The sequence below is a fragment of the Macrotis lagotis genome, chromosome 8 (assembly GCF_037893015.1).
Source record: "Macrotis lagotis isolate mMagLag1 chromosome 8, bilby.v1.9.chrom.fasta, whole genome shotgun sequence".
Lineage (NCBI taxonomy): Eukaryota > Metazoa > Chordata > Mammalia > Peramelemorphia > Peramelidae > Macrotis > Macrotis lagotis.
Window position 1 is genome coordinate 189,628,057 of NC_133665.1, and position 23,321 is coordinate 189,651,377.

At 42.9% G+C, this 23,321-nt stretch overlaps 1 protein-coding gene across 1 annotated transcript in view; it reads left to right on the plus strand.

Annotated features, from left to right (window-relative positions):
* RALA (RAS like proto-oncogene A) overlaps positions 1-23,321 on the plus strand; it is a 55,157-nt gene that overhangs the window by 22,968 nt on the left and 8,868 nt on the right. The window contains exons 2-4 of the mRNA XM_074199217.1: positions 15,730-15,880; positions 16,733-16,941; positions 22,231-22,405. Coding sequence (XP_074055318.1) covers positions 15,767-15,880; positions 16,733-16,941; positions 22,231-22,405 — 498 coding nt within the window. The 5' untranslated portion in view covers positions 15,730-15,766. The remainder of the gene's footprint in view (positions 1-15,729; positions 15,881-16,732; positions 16,942-22,230; positions 22,406-23,321) is intronic.

Below are 23,321 nucleotides of genomic sequence, written 5' to 3' on the forward strand. Positions count from 1 at the left end.
TTTTAGGGGGTGGGGATAATAAGGATAGTAATAGTAACAATGACTGCAGCCCAGCATTGTGCTTACAAAGCCTGTGAGCATCAAAGGGGATCCTCATTTTGTAGATAAGGAAACTGAGTCAAGCAAAGGCTGATTTGTACATGGTAACACTGCTAGTGTCTGGTCATATCAAAACTGGGTCTTCCTGACTCCAGGCCTGGCACATCATCTTTTGGACAACTGAGCTGCCTCATAGTGGTAGAGAATAAAGAAAGAAAAGTGTCAATGAGACAGTAAAATCCCCAGAAGAGAGGAGCAGGGAGTTCCAAAGGGGACCCAGCAGCCGGGCAGTGTTGCTGCTCTCTGTTGCCTTATAGTTAGTACGTGGGTTTAAAACAAGCTGTACACACTAGAGACTCACAGTTTATATAGAATTCTTTTTCTCTTGTATCTAAATAATTATGTTATTTCTGTAAGATGATAATTAAATTGTACTTTAAAAATAGATTTAGCTACTATACAGAAGAGATGAGATTACATGAAGTTGACTATATATATAATTTAGCCCATGCTGTGGACATTTGAGGCTTGACTTGGCCTCCCCAGGTTTTCTTCCCATGACTTCATTTAAACAGAATTAAACAGAAAACCCATCTGATAAGGAACATTAGAAGATGTAAAGCAGAGGAAGCCAATAAGCCATTTGCCATCAGCTGATTTCCACCTGAAACCCAAGCAAGGCCCCATGGCCAGAGCTATTTCCCTTTTACTGTTACCTCAGTAAGTACTTGAGAGCTGTCTGCAGCTCCAGAGGATCTTGGCCCAGCCAGGAGGGTCCCAGAACCTTCTGCCGAAGCCGGGCTCTCACACCATGGAGGCTTCATCCTGCTAATTAGTGTTGGTGAGGCCTGGAGGCAGGAGGGCCTTGGCCAAACTCCTCAAGATTCAGGGGCTGGAGGAGCTTTGACAGAAGGATGGTCTTTATCTCCGGGTAGGAGAGGACTTTGGAAGCTTAGAAGGGGGAAGCTTCCAGCTTGGATCTTAGATGTTGTGCTGGGAGGAGTCTTCAGGACCATCAAGTCCAGCCCCTTCAATTTCCAGGTCATATGGTGAGAGTGACAAGGGTCTGCCTGAGCTGAGACACCCTGTGCTCCCAGAAGACCCCTGAGGCCTGGGTTCATGGTTTCCTCTGCCATCCCTCAGTTTGGAGGCCTCTACCATTGCTGATTGAAGAATATCACTCACTTCTCACCCCCAATTTTTTGAAAAATAGATTTTTATTCTTCCCTATTTCTTCTTGCATATATTTGTTTTTAATATCTTCTACAGACTTTTGTCAAATCAGGAAGGATAACTGAGAGGAAAATTGTTGAGTATTTAGTTATTTGCTCAGTAGTTCCAAAGCACTAGTGAATGTGCGGCATTCTGAGAGTGTATCATGAGGGAGTAAGTCAGGAGCCTTAACCCCTCCTCCAAATCCTGAGGTGGGCAGGTCCTGGGAGCGCATGGTGCCCGCTCAGCCAGTCTCCCACTGTGGAAGAGTAGAAGGAGATGTTAAACTCAAATTGGATGAAAAATGGCTCTATTCTTCAAGGAGTGGGGTTGTTGTGCTGTCCTGGGAATATTGAAACTTGACTCAGCATCTGGATTTCTCCCTTGAGAATTTTTTTGACATGGTTGAGATTTCACAGGACCTCTTCTTAACAACCAAGTGGCAGTCACGTAGATGGTGGTCTCCTATACCCAAATTACCTTGATTAAGTAGAATTGTGATTATGAAGTGCATCTGGGCTCCCTCAGTTAACAGAGGAGGGTCCCCACCAAGGCTGTAATGATAGGACGTACACCAACAATTTAGGACCTGAATACAAAGGAGGCTGAAGAGGATGGAATCTCTAGTGAGCAGCTGGGAGGGCTGTGGTTGGTTGGTTGTCCATTCACATGGGGTCAGGATTGTGCCCCCACAGCATTCCTCTAATTTGGCATAATTCAGCGAAAGCCTCGCCAGGCATGCACCAGAGACACGACTTGGCAGCTTCCCTTTCCTGATGGCACATTGCAGGGCATCTCTTCTAGGAAGTCAGGAGCACTGTCCTCTGCACCCAGAACACTGGTAGTGGACATTTCTCTCTGTCTTCCCCAGCCCCACCCCTATAGCATTGTGGCAATGAGACCACCATCTGTTATCCAGGGCAGTGGAGCATCCTTGGGCCCAGACTCAGGCGTGCAGCTCTCCTGTCTGTTCATCTCCAGATCAGTTCTACCCATGTCATCTTTATCTTCCCCTTGAAGATCCAGGAGCCCCCTAGTTTATCACCAAACTCCAAACTGACAGCCCCTGTTTCTGGATTCACTGCTCTGGACATGTGTCCCATCATGAGGGTATTCCTCACTCCTTTGTATACCCCCCCCCAACCAGGTCTCCCAGCCTCTCTGTCTCTCCTCCTCTCATTCCTCCTTCTGGCCCATCATATGGACACATTTCCCTCACTTAGCCTTTCTCAGCCTCAGCTTCTGATGTCTTGTAAAGTCCCTTCTGCCTTCAGATCTGCCGTCTTTGCAGTCATCTGCTTTTCTTTGATGATGCTGTCTCTTCTTGACCACCATCTAGGTTGTGGTCCTTAATTTCAAAGAGGACCAAGATGACCTCACTACATTAGAACCAAAGTACGGCGTGTCTGACTATGGCTGATCAGTGCCAGCCCCAGAAGATTCCACCTCCAGTTGGGTACAAATAGGCTAGGTGAACATTTGGGGTGGACCCTCTAAACTAGTACATCTCATGTTTTCTTTGAGCTACACTTCAATTCTGCTTTGCCCATTGAGCAGCCCCCTCTTTGATGAGTGCACACCACACTGGGAGGTCCTATGCCAGTGCCAGTTCCTTGCTCTGCCCCAGTCTCTTCACATTCTCCGACACGTAGACCCCAGTTCTCCGGATCATGGGTTAGTGACCCACACTGGTCTCCATGACCATGATGTCACCATTTGGATTGTTGCACTTCCTTTTCTTCCCATCTTGAGGTTCTAAAGCACTCTCCTCTGCTTGCTTGAAGCCCTTGCCCTTTGACTGCCCCCCATCTCCAGCCTCAAGCTCTCTCTCTTCCACCCACATTGAATACTCTTCTCACTTGCAGCCATTTTCCTCCTTCCTCCCCCCTCTGGGGAGAATTTGCGGATGCACTGAGCAGTCCAGGGGCAGAAGGGCAGCAGAGGCCTTGCCAGGCAGCTTCCTCAGGCTGAGAGTCATGGGCCAGGTGGGCATTGTGGCTGCTCCATTTGCAGAAGTGACTCAGAGGACGTGTCACCAGTTTCAGCTTCTAAATGATTCATCCTCCATGCTCAGAAGGAGATGGGATGCAAGAACTGAGATTCCTGTTATTTTTTTTAAATGCTCATGCTAGGTGCAGGACAGACTTCTGTGTCATTCTGAACAGGAAGAATTGCCTTCTTACTCTCATGGTCACCAGATGAGCAAGAACCTGATTTACATTTCAGCAAGTTGAGCCGGCAGATGACAAGGAGAGAACCCTGAGTTAGTGTAAATCCCTTTCATTGAAGACTGGCTCATAAAAATTAATCCATTTTGATATTTAGAAAATGAAAATCTAGTTTCCAGTTTAACTTCCATTTGACCATGTTTTATTTACATATCTAAGTGTAGTCCTTTCTAAGTCTTTAAACAGCCGGCATGGGGCAGCTAGATGGAGCAGTGGATAGAGCACCTGCCCTGGAGTCAGGAGGTCTTCAGTTCAAATCCGGCCTCAGACACTTAATAATTGCCTAGCTATGTGACCTTGGGCAAGTCACTTAACCCCCACTGCCTTGCAAAAAAAAAAGAAACAGTCGGTTTAAAACTTGACAGAATGCTGTTCTGTTGTAAGAAATAATGGACAAGATGCTCTGAGCAAAAAACTCACACGAGCAGATGCAGTGGGAAATGTCCCTTATACAAAGTAAATAGCGATGTTGTAGGATGATGAGCTATAGATGACCCACCTTTTCTCAGCAATGCTGTGGCCCAAAAGAACTCTGAAAGACTTAAGATAAAGAATATTATTCATCCCAGAGCTGATGGAGTCTGAATACAGATTGAAGCTTATTTTTTCACTTTATTTTTCTTGAGGTTTCTTCTGGGACTGGGGGCAGGGATTATGTTTACTTTGACTATACATGACTATACATGACTATTATGATAATGTGTTTTGTGACTGCTCATTTTTAACCTACATCAAATAACTTGCTTTCTCAATGAAGGTGAGTGGGTTAGTAGGAAAGGAAGAGAGTTTGGAAGTCAAGGTTTTAAAAATGAATATTAAACTCCTTTTTGCATGTAATCAGGGAAAATTGAAAGAAAATAAAATCAAGAAACAAAATGTCTATGACAGATTGTTTTGTGTTCTGATAACTTATAGACTTCTCTAGGATGTAAATTGCCTGTTTATAGTTGTTTTAAAGGCTTATGTTAAATTACTTTATTTTACCTTTGAGGTCCAAGTAATTTCTTCTTTGACGAAAGAGATGGGTGATTTCTTTGTGCTAGGGGATCAGGCTAAAGAGAGTATCATGTTTCCCAGCTGAAATATGAAGTTCGTCTATGAAATAGAGATGAGGGAAGCTTTCCCAGAGCACTAGGAGAACAAGAGAACAGAAATCCTAGTCAGCCATGACTTAGTTGTAGGAAAAGTTCGAGGTGAATCCTAGACTTAAGTAACAGTGGAAGAATGAGGTCTTGAAATAACTTGCCTTGGTGAAGAGCCTTAAGCTATATTGTTGGGAGCTATATTCCTTTGGAGTCTTAAGTGTGTCCTTAGAGGATGGGTTGTGTAGGGCTGGCTTCATTTCATCTAACTCACCCAAGGATAAAAGTTAGACTTGCCCTCCTGTAAACCAAACTGAGAGTCTGCTTGAATTCACCTTGTTTGTAATAGCTGTCACACCTGGATTTCGAAAAAGCAAGTCAGTTTTATGCTATTTTGAGTCCCTGGGCATGGAGGTCTTTCACCATGAAGGGAGCCGATGAGATTTTGAAATCGTTACCATAGCAGACATTATTGTCACATTTGACTGAAGGGAATTTCGTGAATTCAAGAGTCCACTCTGCTTACTTATTGTTTGACAGATTTTAAAAGCATTTAATCTGACTTTCTTCTGATCAGTACCTCTTATTCATTTATCAAAACTAAGAATCCTTAAAAGATGTAACAAGAGGGGCGGCTAGGTGGCGTAGTGCATAAAGCACTGGCCCTGAAGTCAGGAGTACCTGGGTTCAAATCCGGTCTCAGACACTTAATAATTACCTAGCTGTGTGGCCTTGGGCAAAGCCACTTAACCCCATTTGCCTTGGAAAAACCTAAAAAAAAAAGTAACAAGAGTGTAGTTGCATGATAGGGAAACCTATGCTGCCAGTGTCATGGATGATGCTAGGCTCAATGGGGAAAAAGAGCTTTTATTTATGGGTGATATGGGGATTGCATGAAGCCCCATGATTTAACTATCCATACTAGAAAATCTAAGTGGATGAAGCATGTATACAGGGCACGATAAAGATAGGCAGTCTGGTATAATGGAGAGAGTTGTGCTTGGAAGTAGGAGGATCTGAATTTGAATTCCACTACAAACAATTTTTGGTATGTAATTGAGCCTTTTTTCTTCCTTTATAAAATGTGGGTAATAGCACCTACTTCTCAGGTTTATTGTGAGGATTAAACAAAATAATGTTTGTAAAGATCATGATAAACCTGAAAGTACTCCATAAATGTGATCCACACCAAGTAAGAGGAGGAAAATGTGCTGAATTGCTTTCATGAATATTCTTGTTTATAATGACTCCAGACTTCACCCTGCAACCAAAACCCATCCTTTTTATATCTTTTTTTAGTGATGTTATATGATTTCAAATCATTAAAATCCCATAATTCTCAAAGAATTGAAGTTAAAGGTCACTCAAAGGGCAATGGAGAGGCATGTGGTAGGCATAGGCAGGTTACAACATATCTCAAACAAAGAATTGTGTAAAGACTGTCATCTGAGAGAGTTGACTGTAAGAGGAGGTAGGCAGTGACTTAGCAGAAGCAAGGGCATACTCCTCAGGACGCTTTGTTGGCTTCTGCATCTGGTGGTGATCATTGATCAAGGCAGGGAGGCTCCCAGCACTGTGGGCAGATCTCTCTGGAAGATTTCTTGGAGAACGATAGCAGTCGTTCAGGATGAGAAAGTGTGAGTCTATTCCAGTCTGTGTGGCTGGTGGGAATGGAGGGAATGATCACAAATCATTCATTCAATCGGCTTGTACTACTAGTGTCAGACACTGCCCAGGTTGAGGGTACCGCATCAAAAAGGAAGTGCCTTGTCCTCTAAGAGTTTACCTATAGGGACACATACAAAGTTAATAGAAAGTGATTGTGAGAGAGGCCTCTGGAGCTGGAAAGATGGAGGAGGGTTTATGTATGAAACTACTTTGAGCTGAATTGGAAACTAGAGATTCTAAGAGATGGGGGGGGGCAACCTGTGAGAAGGCGCCCTGCAAGACAGGAAGAAGACCCCATCCCTAAACCTATAATGCTTTGAACATTTGTTGAAATAATATTGAATTCATTACTGGATGACATAAACTAAATTAATTCAATTTTCTTGTTGTGTTTTTCTTTTAGGAAAAAAAAAATTTTTTAAAGGTTTATTTATTTTGAGTTTTACAGTTTTTCCCCCTGATCTTACTTCCCTCCCCCCACCCCCCACAGAAGGCAATTTGTCAGTTGGAAAAAAGTTTTTAAAAACTTTTACACTGTGCTTGTGGGAGAAGTGGTTCATTCTATTTTGTTTTGTCCTGACTTTCTGTACTGATCTCCACCTCTTGGAGTTAGATCTCTGGATTTTTGGTGTTTTGAGCTCTTGTGCCTGGAGTATATTTGTCCTAAGTAGTGGGGTGCCTGGTCACTGTGAGATGCTGTACCCCAGAACTTTCCAAACACCCTGCTGCTTTATCAGGGGAACAGAAGTCACTTACTATTATTTCTCATTGAATTTATTATTTATTTTTTATTTTTTAAATAGTATTTTGGTTTTTTCTAATTATATGTAAAGATAATTTTAAAAATTCATTTAAATTTTTTTTGAGTTCCAAATAATCTCCCACTCACTTTTCCCTCCTCCTTCCCTAACATGGTAAACAATTTGATATAGTTTATATATGTGCAGTCATGTAAAATAAATTTTTATTTTAGTCATGTGAAAGAAGAAACATCAAAAGAAACAAATCACACAAAAAAGTGAAAATAGTATGCTTCAATCTGCATTTAGATTCCATTAGTTCTTTGGATATGGATAGCATTTTCCATCATGAGGGAATTGTCTTGCATCATTGAATTTCTGAGAAGAGTTAAGTCATTCACAGTTGATCATTGTACAATGTTGCTATTACTGAATAAAAAGTTCTCTTGGTTCTGCTCACTTCACTCAGCATCGTTTATCTCTTATCTTCCAGGTTTTTCTGAAATCCACCTGCTCATGATCTCTCTCTCTCTCTTTTTTTTTGAGGTTTTTGCAAGGCAAATGGGGTTAAAGTGACTTACCCAAGGCCACAGCTAGGTAATTATTAAATGTCTGAGACTGGATTTGAACCCAGGTACTCCTGACTCCAAGGCCGGTGCTTTATCCACTACACCACCTAGCCACCCCGTGCTCATGATCTCTTAAAGCACAATAGCATTCCATTACATTCATAGACTACAACTTGTCCAGCCATTCCCCAGTTGATGAGCAGCCCCTCAATTTCCAATTTTTTACCACCACAAAAAGAGCTGCTATGAACATATGGAACATATGGGTCCATCACTCCCTAGTAGTGGTATTGCTGGGTCAAAGGGTATGCACCGTTTTATAACTCTGCATAGTTCCAAATTTCTCTCCAGAGTGGTTGGATCAACTCCACCAAGAGTGTATTTGTGTTCCAATTTTCGCACATCTTTTCTAACATTTATCATTTTTCTTTTCTGTAATAGTAGCCAATCTGATAAGTATGAGGTAGTGCCTCAGAGTTGTTTTAGTTTGTATTTATCTAATAAATAATTATGTAGAGCACTTTTTTCATATGACTATAGGTAGCTTTGATTCCATTTCTGAAAACTACCTATTCATATCTTTGGACCATTTATCAGTTGGGGTATGACTTGTATTCTTATAAATTTGATTCAGTTCTCTATATTTTTTAAAAAGAGGCCATTATCAGAGCCACTTGCTATAAAAATTGTTACCCAACTTTCTACTCTCCTAAATTTTTGTGCAAATTCTTTTAAATTTAATATAGTCATTAATAATCTCTTTTACATCTTGTAATGCTCTCTCTCATATGATTAAAAATTCCTCTCCATCTATTCTCTTCTCCATCTATTCCTCTTTTTCTACTTTGCTTTACATTGTCACCCTTTATCTCTAAAACTCTTACCCATTTTGACCTTATATTGGTATATAGAGTGTAAGATGTTGATTTATATATTGTGCCATACTGCCTTCTAGTTTTTCCTAGCAGTCTTTCTCAAATAGTGAATTCTTATCCCAGAAACTGATGCCTTTGATGTCTTGTGTATCTAATCTATTCCACTGTTCCTCTACTCTATTAGCCAGTCACGGAGAGTTTTGATGATGCTTCTGTACAATATCATTTGAGATCTAGGTTGGCTAGGCCACTTGTCTTTGCAGTTTTTTTCATTAATTTCTTTGTCTTGACCTTTTGTTCTTCCAGATGAATTTTGTTATTATTTTTTCTAGTTCTATGAAATAGGTTTTTGGTAGTTTGATTGGCATGGCACTGAATAAGTAAACTGGGTAGAATTGTCATTTTTTTATTATATTGACTTGGGCAATTGTCATTTTCCCAATTGTTTAGATCTGACTTTGTGTGAAAAATGTTTCATAATTATCTTAATATATGTCCTAGATTTATCTTGGCAGATAGACTCCTAAGTATTTTATGTTGTATACAGTTATTTTAAATGGAATTTTTCTATCTTTTGGGGTCTTTATTGCCAATATAGAAATGCTGATGATTTATGTGGGTTTATGTTATGTCCTGCAACTTTGCTGAAATTTTTATTTATTTCAAATAGTTCTTTAGTTGATTCTCAAAGATTCTCTTAAGTATACTATCATGCCATATGCAAAGAGTGATAGTTTTGTTTCCTCATTGCCTCTTCTAATTCCTTCACTTTCTTCTCTTGCGGTGAAAACAAACCAATATAGTACAGTATTGGAAAGGTTTCTAGTCTATTCCTATTATAGATAATGCTTGCTGATGATTTTAGATAGATACTATTTTATTTTTTTTAATTTTAAAAATTTTTTTCCAATTACATGTAAAAATAGTTTTAACATTCATTTTTTTTAAAGCTATTGACCTCTACATTTTTTCTCCCTTCCCTTCCCCTTCTCTTTCCTTGACAGTGAGTAATCCAATAGGTTATTCACACACAGCTAATGTAAACATATTACTATAGTGGTCATATTGTAAAAGAAGAATCAGAACAAAAGGGAAAAACATAAGAAGGACAAAAACAAAATAAAATTTAAAAAGTGAAAATAGTATGCTTTGATTTGCATTCAGACTCCCTAGTTCTTTCTTTGGATGTGGATGGCATTTTCCAACTCAAGTCTTTTAGAAATATCTTTGATCATTCTGCTGCTGAGAAGAGCTAATTAGGCCCATCACAGTTGATCTTCACACAGTGTTACTTTTATTGTGTATAATGTTTTCTTGGTTCTGTTCACTTCACTCAGTATCAGTTCATGTTAAGTCTTTTCAGGTTTTTCTGAAATATATCTGCTCATGAGTTCTTTTTTTAATTAAATAAATAAATTGATTTAATTTTTCAGCTACATACAAAAATACTTTCCAACATTTTTTTTGTGTAAGGTTTTGAGGTCCACATTTTCCTCTCCCTTTCTTCCCCATCCCCTTGAAAGTGAGTAATCTAAACTTTGTTAAACATATTTCCATATTAATCATGTTATGAAAGAAAAATCAGTACAAAAGGAAAAATATCAAGAGAGGGAAAAAATTAAACAAATTTTAAAAAATTGAAAATTGTCTGCTTCGGTCTACGTTCAGACTCCATAGTTCCTTCTTTGAATGTGAATGGCATTTTTCCAACTCAAGTCCTTTAGAATTGCTTTTGGTCATTGAACTGTTGACAAGAGCTAAGCCCATCATAGTTGATCCCCACCCAGTGTTGTTATTAATGTAGACAATATTCTTCTGGTTCTTCTCTTCACTAAACAACAGTTCATGTGAATCTCTCCAATCTTTCTTGACGTCTATCTGCTCATCATTTTTTTTTTGTTTTTTTTTTTTAGGTTTTTGCAAGGCAAATGGGGTTTAAGTGGCTTGCCCAAGGCCACACAGCTAGGTAATTATTAAGTGTCTGAGACCAGATTTGAACCCAGGTACTCTTGACTCCAGGGCCAGTGCTTTATCCACTGCGCCACCTAGCCGCCCTGCTCATCTTTTCTTACAGAACAATTGTGCCCCATCACATTCATAGACAAGCTTGTTCAGCCATTCCCTAGGTGGAGGGCATTCCCTCAATTTCCAATTCTTTACAAGAGCTGGTATAAATATTTTTGTCCATGTGGGTTCTTTTCCTTTTGTGATGGTCTCTTTGGGATACAGACCCAGGAAGGGTATTGCTTTTGTAAGGTTTTGAGTTTCATTGAGTTCCAAATTATTCTCCAAAATGGTTGAACCAGAAATTACTTATAATTTTAAAGAAAGCTCCATATATTACTGTGGTCTCTAGTGTTTTTAATAGGAATGTGTGATATATTTTGTTAAAAGTTTTTTCAGCATCTATTGAGATAATGAAATGGTTTCTGATCATATGATAAGGGTCAATTATGCTAATATCTTTTTCCTAATATTGAACCAATCTTTCATGCTTGATTTAAATCCCACCTGGTTCTATGGTGTGGTCTTTGTCACACATTGCTGTCATCTCCTTGCTAGTGTTATATTTAAAATTTTTTGCGTCAATATTTCTCCTTAGATTTCTGTATCCTTATTCAGGTTGGGAGCTGGGGGGCTGCTTTTCCTTCAGACATATTCCCTTTCCTCCTGTTTCACATTAGTGAGGCTGAATGCCATGAGAGCTCATGGACAAGACTTCCCCTTGGACCTCTTTCTGGAGCTCAAACCCCTTATTTATGGTAGAATGCATTAGTTGTGAACATAGAGTTAATTTGCCATAGAATCTGAAGCAGATGAGGATTAGAGTTTTCCTGGGAGCCTGATGATTAAATCTTTAAACTGTTTTTGATCAAATTTTTCGTGCTACAAACATTATATGGTTTTATTAAAAGCTATCTTAATTTAGCCAAGGGCTTTAAGGATAAAATTTAAAATGAGATGATAAGTATAATCCATTCGATGCATATATCTATGAATTCTTTCTCTAAGTTCTATCAGCCTTCATGTATTGATCTCTTTATAAGTTACAGAGTATTTCCCTTCTTGCCGCCTTCTCCATGGCATAACTTTATTTTCTCCCCATGTATGTCTGAGGGTTACATGAGATGCCTTCTTCAGCAGTCACCTTTCTTAAATTGTTGTGGGCTCACTGCCCACAAGAGTGGTCCCATGCTCAGCCTGTGTGGGGCCTGGCTCACTGGTCTCTGGGGAGGGCCAAGGCCCTCACTTCTATAACCCCATGATCAACATTCTTGCCCCCCATTTAATAGTGCTTAGCCCTTCCATCCATGTTTCTCAGTCCCCTGTTGGATGCCCACAGTGTGCCATGCACACAAAGACACAAGACTATGTGCCCTTCCAGCTGAGCTCTGCATAGGGCAGAGAGCTGTCACAGCTCTTAACTGGGGAATGGAGGAAGGGAAGACTGCCATGAAGAATGAAGGAGAAGATAGGAGGGTGCTGAGGGGCAGGGAAACCAGCCGTGGATCACTGGCTGGAAGAGTGGGAAACTGTGTTGTTTGAGGAAGAGTTGCTGTCATGGCCTAGAGACCAGAGCAGGTCCAGGAAAGTTTGGAGATGGAATTGAGGAACAACTGAATCTTGAGGCAAAAGCTACAGTTGTTATTTTGCTTTAGTTTCTTTAACAGAACTGATTATCTTGGACTCGAAGGAATAATCTAGGTGACTGATCTAGTGACTACCAGCTCAGAGATCATGAGCTGACTCTTCTGTGTGTACCCATGTCTGAGGGAGAAGGAGGCAGCTGGTGATTGGGGGGGGCACTCAGCCAGGACAGGAGGGCAGCAACTTCTCTGATGGCCTCAGGGACTCCAGGAACCAAGGAGCTGCAGGTGCAGGTCCTGTCCACTGCCAGATGAGCTGCTTCTCACTGCTTGGTTTCCCTCATCCCTGCATTGTTCTTGACGGGTTGTGTTTGGGGGGGGGGGTGTCTGTTGGCCTCCTTTTCCCTTCATCTGTAGAAGGGGCTGCTTGGATTGGGTAATCACAGCATCCATAGGTTTGTTAAGCACTTTGTGAATTTGTGTGTATTGATCCTAACACCAGCCTTGGGAGGGAAGTGTTCTTGGTATGACCATTTTACAGATAAGGAAAGTAAGACAAAGACTTGGGACCTAGCTGTCCAGGGGTCACACAGTTAGGAAGGGGCGGAGGTTAGATTTGAACTCAGGTCTTCCTGCCTTTAGGCCCCAAGCACTGTCCACCCACAGGGTGGTTTTGAATTCTCTTCTTTCCACATCCTGTCTTCATACACTTGCCCTTGTTTCTGCCAGTAGAGCGAAAGGACCCTGAAGTCCAGGACTGTTTTCTTGTTGGAAACTCCAGAAGCCAGTGTCCTGCACATGACAGCTCTGGGACTTGAACCTGGAAACCAACCCAGTGCTTGGTGTTTGGCTTTGTGTTCTTGGGACCAGATAGTGAGCAAACAGTGACCCAGGTGGCTTTAGATCATTTGTCTTGGGGCATCTGGAGCTGGTGGTTCTGGCTGGAGTGGTTTTGCCCTGTCAGCTTGTGCCCACTTTCACCAGCAGGGCCTCCTCCCCTCCCCCCCAAGTCAGCACACTGCTGCCTATTTGAGCTTTTCTAGGTGGTTGAGGCACAGATGACAGTTTTTTTAAAAAGCTCCCTTTCCCTTTTTTTAATTGATATTTTATTTTATTCCTCCCCCCCATTTTTTTCCACATTCTATAAGAAAAGATAAAAATGTGCAGGAGTTTAGGCTTTTAGGAACAGAGCCAAAAAAAAAGACTGACTCTTTAGTGCATTTCAGAAGAGTGCTCAGAGTGGGGGTCCAGATGAAGAAACTTCACTTCAGTCTGAGGACCTGGGTTCAAATCCTGCTTCTGGCATTTATGACTGGTGGAACTTTAGGCAAGTCCTTTTACCACCCCATGTCTCATGGTTAAATGAGAAGGTCTCAAGCTCTGAATCACTGAGTCTTTGATGTTGGCTTAAGTGTTTGGCTAGAAGGCCAGTGCTGGAATGACAAGAATGGAGGAGCCACAGTTAGAGGGGCTTGGGGACATGGTTTGGACTGACCTTCATTATCTTTCTCTCCTTCCATCTGGCCACCCTGACCCGCTCCCACATTAGGACCCCTAGGATAAGGGATGATGATAATGGCTCAATTATAAGGAGGTTGTTTTCCAGTTCATCAGTTTGTAAATTGGGTGTTTGAAGGCAATGGCCACTTGAAAATTGCCCAGAATAGTGGTTCTTACCAGTCACTGGTTTGGAGAGCCCACTACTTCCCAAGGCATCCAGGTCATTCAGACCTCCAGCTTCTGCCCTTGGAAGCTGAGTAGAGCAAGGGTGATCCCCTTCCATACTTGTAGGTGGCTAGCTCCCCAGCACGAACCCCTCCTTCTCCTCACACCCCCTTCCCCACCACCAAGTCTTCTCCAAACTTAGGATTCCTGGTTCTTTTTTTATTGTTATTTTTGAATTTTACAATTTATCCCCAAATCTTGCTTCCTTTCCCCCAACCCCCCACAGAAGGCAAAGTCTGATAGTCTTTACGTTGTTTCTATGGTGTACATTGATCAAAATTGAATGTGTTGAGAGAGAAATCATATCCTTAAAGGAAGAAAAATAAAATATAAGAGACAGTAGAATTATATAGTAAGATACCTTTTTTTTTTTTTTGGTTAAATTGAAGATAATAATCTTTGGTCTTTGTTCAAATTCCACAGTTCTTTCTCTGGATACAGATGGTATTTTCCATTGCAGACAGCCCCAAATTGTCCCTGATTGTTGCACTGATGGAATGAGCGAGTCCATCAAGGTTGATCATCACCCCCATGTTGCTGTTAAGGGTGTACAGTGTTTTTCTGGTTCTGCTTATCTCACTCAACATCAGTTCATGCAGATCCTTCCAGGCTTCCCTGAATTCCCATCCTTCCTGGTTTCTAATAGAACAGTAGTGTTCCATGACATATAGACCACAGTCTGTTCAGCCATTCCCCAATTGAAGGACATTCACTCAATTTCAAATTCTTTGCCACCACAAACAGGGCTGCTATGAAGATTTTTGTACCAGTGATGTTTTTACCCTTTTTCATGATCTCTTCAGGGTATAGACTGGATTAAAAGAATTCCTGGTTCTTTTAACTGATTCCCCTTAGCCTTCTTGGTTTCCCTTTTCTGTGCGTCCACTTGGTCAGTGCACTTCAGAGCAGCCCCTCTCTGGTCCTTGGGCCTTCCCGGGCTGCCCACTCGTGCCAGTGGATGGAGTTGACCTTGGGAGCTATTGATGTTCAGACAGACTTCTCTCTTTGCTTTCCCACGATCATATTCTACTGAGGTTGATTTTTTGAAGCCAACTGTAATATTGACATCTTTCCTTATCAGATTTAAAATTTTAGATTCATTTCAATGTCGTTATTTTGATTTTCAAAAAAGGGGATAAAACAGAGCCTGAAGCTGACTTCAGTGCTGGGGGAGTGGTTTGGAATGGATCAGATGGTTAATGAGTAAGGGGCTATAAGCTGTCTTCCAGTCTGAAAGGCCTGGGGAGCAAACCTTCTATTTGGTTTTGAGAGCCTTCCTTGCTGTTCTGCTCCCCCCATCCAGGCCTAAAACTTCCCCTTTTTTTCTCTCCCTCCTTCCTTTCTGGGCTCAGCTGAAGTCCCATCTCTGAAGGAAGCCCCTCTGGACCCTCCTTGCCTTTCAGTTTCTCCCACTAGCTGATCTTCACTTAACCCCTTGCATCTCCCATTAGAATGGGAGTTCCTTGAGGGACCCCTTGACCCAGAGTAGGCCCTTAAGAGATGTCTGTTAACTTGGCATGTTACCCAAGGCAAGGCAGGTAGTGATTGATCTACATTGGTGGAGGGCTGGGGGTCAGCAGGACTGGGGCTGTCAGTGGAGGCTGTTCCAACATGGGCCTTGTGAAAGGAGCAGCATAGAGATGACTATGCCCCAGGGGTGGGGCAGGAGCAGATATGTCGAGCATCAAAATAACTCTGCTTAGATTGTGCCTGTTTTTTAATCGACCATTAATAAAAAAAAAATTAATTTTTCTAACTTAATAGAGTCAGGGGGCCAAGGGCATGGGCCTCTGCTTGTTATGAGCCCAGGTGGGTCTGGGGCTGTAGGAACAGTGTCTCTGTCCTGGAGGCTGAACTTCCCCCTCCCCTTGGACACATGCACATCCATCCCTGGAAAGACCTGGAATCCTGAGGGCCTCAGCCCTGGTGGGTTTGTTATTCCTGTCCTTTCACTGTAGCTCCTTGAAAGAATGGAGCTCAACCTTTTATCTTCCTTTTCTTTAGATTCTTCTTTCCTCCCGGGTTACTTCCTGAACCAAAGATGGCAGCAAATAAGCCCAAGGGCCAGAACTCTTTGGCTCTACACAAAGTCATCATGGTGGGCAGTGGTGGCGTGGGGAAATCTGCGTTGACCCTCCAGTTCATGTATGATGAGGTGAGTAGAAAGTGTCAATCAGTGTCCTTCTGTGAGTGACTATAGTGACTATAGTCCAATGACTTCACTCCATCCACATTGGATAGTTGAAGCAACAGAAGCTGAATTGATTCTTGGTCTTTCTGACAAAACTCTGAGAAGCTGGAGGAGGTGTGGTGACAAGCCCTTGTCCAGTCCCTGCCTTCTCATGTCCTATTGGGGTTTGTGACCCCCCCCACTCCATGCACTCCTTGGAGGGGAGGGGACTGGGGCCGTCCTCCTTCTGATACAGATTAAAAGACTGAGACTTGGGGAGTAAAGGGATTGTGGCCCAGGCTCCATGGGCCTAGAGCCCATGCTGGTTTTCATTGGTCTGTGTCTCCTGGCAATTCTCCATCTCTCAACCTGTCTGTGGTGTTGACAGATGTCATTCTGGCTTTGGGTCTGAGTGTCCCCATGTGTTCAGAATGATAATGCAAGGACTTTATGTGTCTCAAGGGCTTTGGAAGCCTCCTCAAGGATTATGCAGAAAATAGCATTGGGAGAGGGAGCTTTTGTGCTGGAATTCCCATATCAAAGGGCAGGAATAGAAAAAAGGCTTTAAAAGTTCTGCACCTCAGAAGAGCTTGAGGAGCTGCCCTTTGTTCATGTGGAGGACACACCATGGAGGTTGAGGTGGGGGTGACGGGAAGGTGGGCGCTCCTGCAGAGAAGGCCTGGAGAAGAGCCAGAGCCTCTCCAGGGCTCAGAGTCTAGAGGGCTCCCCACCTCACAGCTCCTGCCTCAGGCCTTCTGAGGGAGGGACCCTTGGTGGGCTTTCCCCAGACTTGCTCCCCAGTCTGAGCCATTCTTTTGTGGGTTTGTTCTTTTCCAGTTTGTGGAAGACTATGAGCCGACTAAAGCTGACAGCTACCGGAAGAAGGTCGTCCTGGACGGGGAAGAGGTCCAGATTGACATCCTTGATACTGCAGGCCAGGAGGACTATGCAGCCATCAGGGACAACTACTTCCGGAGCGGGGAAGGCTTCCTCTGTGTCTTCTCAATTACTGAGCTGGAATCTTTTGCAGCAACTGCTGACTTCAGGTAGGTCCCAGAACCTTCTGGCCCAAACACAGGAGGGACATGTCCCCACTTCTCAGGCTCTCCCTCTGCCCTCTCATGTCATCATCGTTCTCTAGTTCAGATTACATCCTGTGGTTCCACACCAGGCTATGAGGACAAGGGCGTTCTTCTCATACCTTGTATGATAGTCCTCCTATTGAGATGCGCTGCCTCCCCTGCCCAACAGTCTTTTCTGGGCTGGTCAGCCATTTTCTTCCAATCCTTAGTGTTTGGGGAGACTTGGGTCCCAAAAAAGGGAGCTAGATCAGGAGGAATATCTGTTTGTGCAGTAGGTCAGTCCCACTTGGAGACCATGTTCAAAGATGCCCCCCCCCCCGGGGGGGGAGCTTTGTGTAGGTTGCTTGCCAGCTGAGGGCAGGTGTGTCCCCACCACCCAGGACAGCTCCTGGCAAAGGGAGGGGTGGTGGAGGAGGGTCATCCCTTTCCAGCTTTATCATACAGAGAAAAGGGGGTCCAGAAGAATTGTTTTGGGATTCCCAGAACTGTAGGTGATTATTGAATTTGTTGAATTCATCCATGTCTAAACAATTGATACTGTTTGTCCTTACGTCACTGTCATTCCCACGTAGACAGCTCCCAATATTGATCATTCTCTGGTTATGTCTTTTTTTTTTTTTTTTAGATTTTTCAAGGCAGTGGGGTTAAGTGGCTTGCCCAAGGCCACACAGCTAGGGAATTATTAAGTGTCTGAGGTTGGATTTGAACCCAGGTACTCCTGACTCCAAGGCCGGTGCCTTATCCACTGCACCACCTAGCTGCCCCTATTTTCTTTTTTAAAGCTCTTTATTTAATTTTAATTGTCTTGTCCTAGTCCTTCCCTCTTCATATATTTGTGATAGATACAGTAGACATGGGAGGTGTAACTGGAAAAGGCCTCTTGCAAAAGGTGTCATTTGAATTTAATTCTGAAGGAAGCCAAGGAAATACTTCAAGCATGCAGGCAGGCAGTTTTCTATACTATACTTTTTTTTAAGGTTTTTTTGCAAGGCAATGGGGTTAAGTGACTTGCCCAAGGCCACACAGCTAGGTCATTATTAAGTGTCTGAGGCCAGATTTGAAATCGGGTACCCCTGACTCCAGGGCCGGTGCTCTATCCACTGCACCACCTAGCCACCCCTATACTATACTTTTGATAGTTATTTTCATATTTATTAAATTAATTCATATCATTCCATTTTAAAATTTCCAACCTCATTGAACTAGCTCAAAATCTTGCCCTCTCATGGAGGGACAGGGTTAACACCTTTGATGAGACATTTCTGACAGGATTTGTTTCTTTTTTTGTTAATATACTTTTTTCCTAATAAAACATAAAATTAACATTTTGTTTTTTGTTTTCAGTTTTGAGTTCCAAATTCTCTCCCTCCCTTCCCCTCCCCCTATTGACAAGGCAGGCAGTTTGATATAGGTTATATATGTGCAATCATGCAAAACATTTCCATATCAGTCATTTCTGGGGAAAAAAAGAAAAAGCAGCAAAAAAAAGTCAGCTTTGATCTGCATTCATGCTCAGTCAGTTCTTTCTCTGGAGGTGGAGAGCATTTTTCACCCAGAGTTCTTCAACCTTGTCTTGGATCGGTATATTGCTGAGAAGAGCTAAGTCATTCACAGTAGATCATCATGCAGTATTGCCATTCCTGTGGACAATGCTCTGGTTCTGCTCAATTCATTTGTCTTTTCCAGGTTTTCCAGAAAGCATCCTGCCTGTCATTTATTAGAGCACACTAGAACTCCATCACAATTTTCTAACACAGCTTGTTCAGCCATTCCCACTTGATGGGCATCCCCTTGAGTTTCAATTCTATACCACTTTAAAAAGAGCAAATAGTTACAATATTTTTGCAAATCTAAATTCTTTTTCTTTTTTTTAAACCTTTTTGGTTTGCAAACTTAAGAGAGGTATTAATTAATCAAAGGGGATGCACAGTTTGGTTGCTGTTTGGGCATAGTTCCAGATTGCTCTCCAGAATCACTGGATCAGTTCACAACTCCACCATCATTAGGTCTCAGTTTTCCCACATCCCCTCCAATATTAGTCACATTAGCTAATCCTTTAGATGTGAGATGGAATCTGAGTTGTTTTAATATGCATTTCTCTCACCAGTAGTGATTTAGAACATTTTTTCATATGATTAGAGATTGCTTTGACTTCATCTGAAAACTACTTATTCATATCCTTTGACCAATTATAATTGGGGATTAACTTGTATTTTTTTTTTATAAATTTAATTCAGTTCTCTACATATTTGAAAAATGAGGGATAGACTACAACTTTATGGCAGAGTCAAGGGACTGGTTGTGAATAAACCATCTCCTCCTCTGTGTGAGGAAGCCTTCCCAAAGATGGCACAAAAGCATCTCTGGTAAATCCATTCCCCTTGATGGTGCAGATGCAGCTTGGCTGTACTGTAAACCATGAATTTGTCCATGGCCATTCTCAGTTCCTTACACACACCCCTTTACTTCTCCCAATCTGCTGCTAAAGGGTTTTCAGCCTGTATTTTAATATTTCTTGAGTTCCAGTATAAGACTTCAGGGTGCATAGGGTCCTTCCTATGCATAGGCTCTCCTTGGTGTTTTGGGCAGCTTCCATATTCTCAACATGGGTTGTGAGGTTTTGATTCTTGTAATGTTTCATGAGTCACAGCTGAAAATACCATTCCTGACAAGAATTTGATAATATATTAAAGAGCTCATTTGTGGACATTTAGAAAAGGAAGCAGTGACCACAAGCACTACTATGGCTTGAGAAGCAACATGTCAGACTGGCCTTACCTTTTTGCACAGGGTTGGTAATGGGGGTCCAGTTACAAGGCGAAATTGGTGATGAGGTGAAATCCATATTTAGTGACCCAAATCTCAACGAAGTCTTTGATGACTTTCATTTCATTGTCCTTGAGGACAGTTATAATCCAAAGAGAAAACAATCTTAGACTGAATTAAGGAGGGAGCTGTGATAGTTCTGGGCCCGGCTCAGATCATCTCCTCTGTTCTGGTTGAGTTTGGGGACCATGTTTTTGGAAAGACTTGGAGAGCCTCCAAGGGAGATCACATAGCAGCTTGCTTATTCTGGGGAGAGGAAGACACAACTCCCTCTGAGGGCCCGATTCTGTGCTCTCAGTTCTCCTCTAGGCCAAAGCTCTCCTTTAGCTCATGCTTTCTCACCCTTCCTCCTTGCAGGGACTGATTTTGTTCGGCTTTCATAGCCATTTGGGAGAAGCTCCGCAGAGACAGATGATTTCAAAATTAAGGAAAGACTCCCAATAGCTGAGGGCTACTCACAAGCAGACTGGTGTGTGTACAATGTAGTCATCTTGGGTGAAGGTTGACAAGGTTGTTAGTGCTGGTGTGGCCACTTCAACCACTAAGCAGCAAGCCAACTTGGGAGGTCCTCTAACCTCCCCGAGAGCTGTTACATTTGATAATCCTCCCTTTGGGGCATAGAGGAAGGTGGTGTTGTATGAACAGCCAGATCACATACTTCACTTTTACTTTGTGAACTTCCATAGCCAAAGAAATTCTCACCTACTGGCAGCCTCCCAGCAGGGCCCCTCTTTGTTGTCCAGCTGTCTGATCTATACTGGACAAGGTCAATTTTCAAGACTTGTCTGAAAACCTTCCTGGCCAGTTCAAGCTTCCAGAGCTCATGTTCTGCTCTAGCTGTCGAGGGTCACCTTGACAGGAGGCAACCCAAGAAAAGTCAGTGGTCACCACGGGTAGCCCATGACTCCACAGGCTCTGAAATATTTAATATAATATTACTGTATCATAACAGTCCTAGCATTAGATGGCACTCTATGTTTAAATTGTGCAGCATGCCTGATGCATTTTCCATTTTTTCATGCATAGATTTATCTTGTTGGCTTCCTGTAGTCCTCCAAGCTTTCCAGAGGCACTGTCTGACTTAAGGATGAGTCCATCCTGACAACCTTCCCTTTGAATCCCAGCCTAGGGTGGCAGAGAGTGGTGAAGGCTGTGGCCTCTGGAGGGGCTCTCACCAGCCCTTGACCTCTCATTTGTAAAATAATGATAGGAATGTTTGCCTCAGAGCCACATGGGCTCTGGTTATCATATAGCTGTCAATGCTGCCTTTTTTTTTTTTTTTTTTTAGGTTTTTGCAAGGCAGTATGGTTAAGTGTCTTGCCCAAGGCCACACAGCTAGGTAATTATTAAGTGTCTGAGGGCATATTTGAACTCAGGGACTCCTGACTCCAGGGCCGGTGCTCTATCCACTGCACCACCTAGCCGCTCCAATGCTGTTCTTTTAATGAGCTTGGTGACTTGGCTGGCGGCTGGAGTTTTTCTGTGACTCTCCTTCCTTTCTGACCTGTCTTGCTGAGATGGGACATTGAGCAGTTAGCCAGACCTGGTCTGTCCCCTGACTGTAAAGATAAAAACAAGGAGACTTTGAAACCTAGGATTCAATTGTTTAAGGTTGTAGTTCTTGGATTGTTCTCTGGATCACAGGCAAGTTGATTTCCTCTCTGGTTTTAGTATCCTAGTGATACTGGTAATCCTTTTGTGTTTCCTTTAAAATATAAGCTTTGGGGCAGCTAGGTGGAGTAGTGGATAAAGCACCAGCCCTGGAGTCAGGAGTACCTGGGTTCAAATCCAGTCTCAGACACTTAATAATTACCTAGCTGTGTGGCCTTGGGCAAGCCACTTAACCCCGTTTGCCTTGCAAAAAAAAAAAACCATAAAAAAAATAAAATATAAGCTTTTCCCATAAGTGGTAAATATAATTCTTACAGCAAGAAATGTACAAATTTAGGTCCCCTTTATCAACTCTGCTAGAAGCTGATGGGTTCAGTTTGATGAACTAAAAAGGCCCTAACTCCCCCAGGGCTCAGCACACTGGCTCCAACCTTCCTCCCCATCCTGGAACCAAGATCCCTCCTACCCCTGTGCCAGACAGCACTCCCTTCTCTTAGAATGCACTTGTCTTTCCAGCATCACCTTTTGGCCCTTGGAAGCCTTTCCTGGAACCTACCTCTCCTCCTCCTCCTCCTCCTCCTCCTCCTCCCTTGTACTTTCTTTGTGCATGCTTAGGTGTATTCTGATGTAGAACATCAGCTCCTTGAGGGCGGAGCAGGTTTCTTTTTTGCATCTCTGGCTAGCCCTTGGCAGTGGACCTGCTCACCTGGCACTCAGTATAAGAAGTGATTGTCAGAATGATATTCATTACTCTGGGTCCATTTCCACTCAGTTTTTTATTTCCTAATTTTTACTTTTTAATTTCTTCTTTTCCAGGGAGCAAATTTTAAGAGTCAAGGAAGATGAAAATGTTCCCTTTCTTTTAGTTGGTAACAAATCAGATTTAGAAGATAAAAGACAAGTTTCTATAGAAGACGCAAAAAACAGAGCTGATCAGTGGAACGTCAACTATGTAGAGACCTCGGCCAAAACACGTGCAAATGTTGATAAGGTAAACACCTGCCTGGCTAGGCCTCATATCCTGAGCTCTGCAGCGCTTTCCCAGAGTCCCCAAAGCTGCTTCCCTCCTGTATCAGGGAATCTTTCCCCAAGGAAAGCAGGATTTCAGTCATTTTGAGGAACCCTTTAGCCCTGAAGGGGTTCCATCCCCACTCTACATTATGTTTCTGTGGTTTCTTGCCAAGCTTCACCCAGCAAGTACCACCAGGGAAGCCAGGTGACTCCCTGACTTGCAAGGGCAGCCTTGGGATTCAACAGGGGCCTCAAGATGGGACAGGGTTGCTAGTGTCCTGAGGGAGGGAAAAAATGAGTCCTGCATATGGAAAAGCAGCAGAGAGGAGGGAGGCAATGGAGGGATGGCCCTACCAGAGCTCAGTAGAAGTGGGGAGCCAAGAATCCAGGGCCTCTTCTGCTGCTTTCTTCTTGGGCTTAGGAACTTAAGAGTTGGGTGGAATGTGGAAGTTTACTTGGAAGAACCCGTGGTCCTGCCAGTGGAGGGTAGATTGAACCCCGGGTCCTGGGCGTCCTTGTCCAGGACTCTTGGGCAATGGCACTCTGGGGCCCATCATTCCTCCTCTTTTCTCCTGGCCCTCTGTCATGGTCATTGGACTTCATTTGCGGTGGAGGTCACTTTGCATCCAGCAGATTGGAAGGCTCTGGCTTCTCCCTTGGACTGCAATGCTTCAGGTCAATCTGATCCTTATTCTTTGGGAATTCTTCCCCTTCTGAGGCTCAGTTGACTTGAAGAGAGCACCCATCCCTGAAAACTGCCAATGCTCTTTAACCACTTCTTGAATCTGTGTGGCTATCTGGGTTTGTCTGGGAGGGCAGGAGATCCTGTCCCAACACAATTCTGAGATCTTTGCCTCCTTGGCCTTTGCCACTGAACAGATCCTTTGGCATGGGTG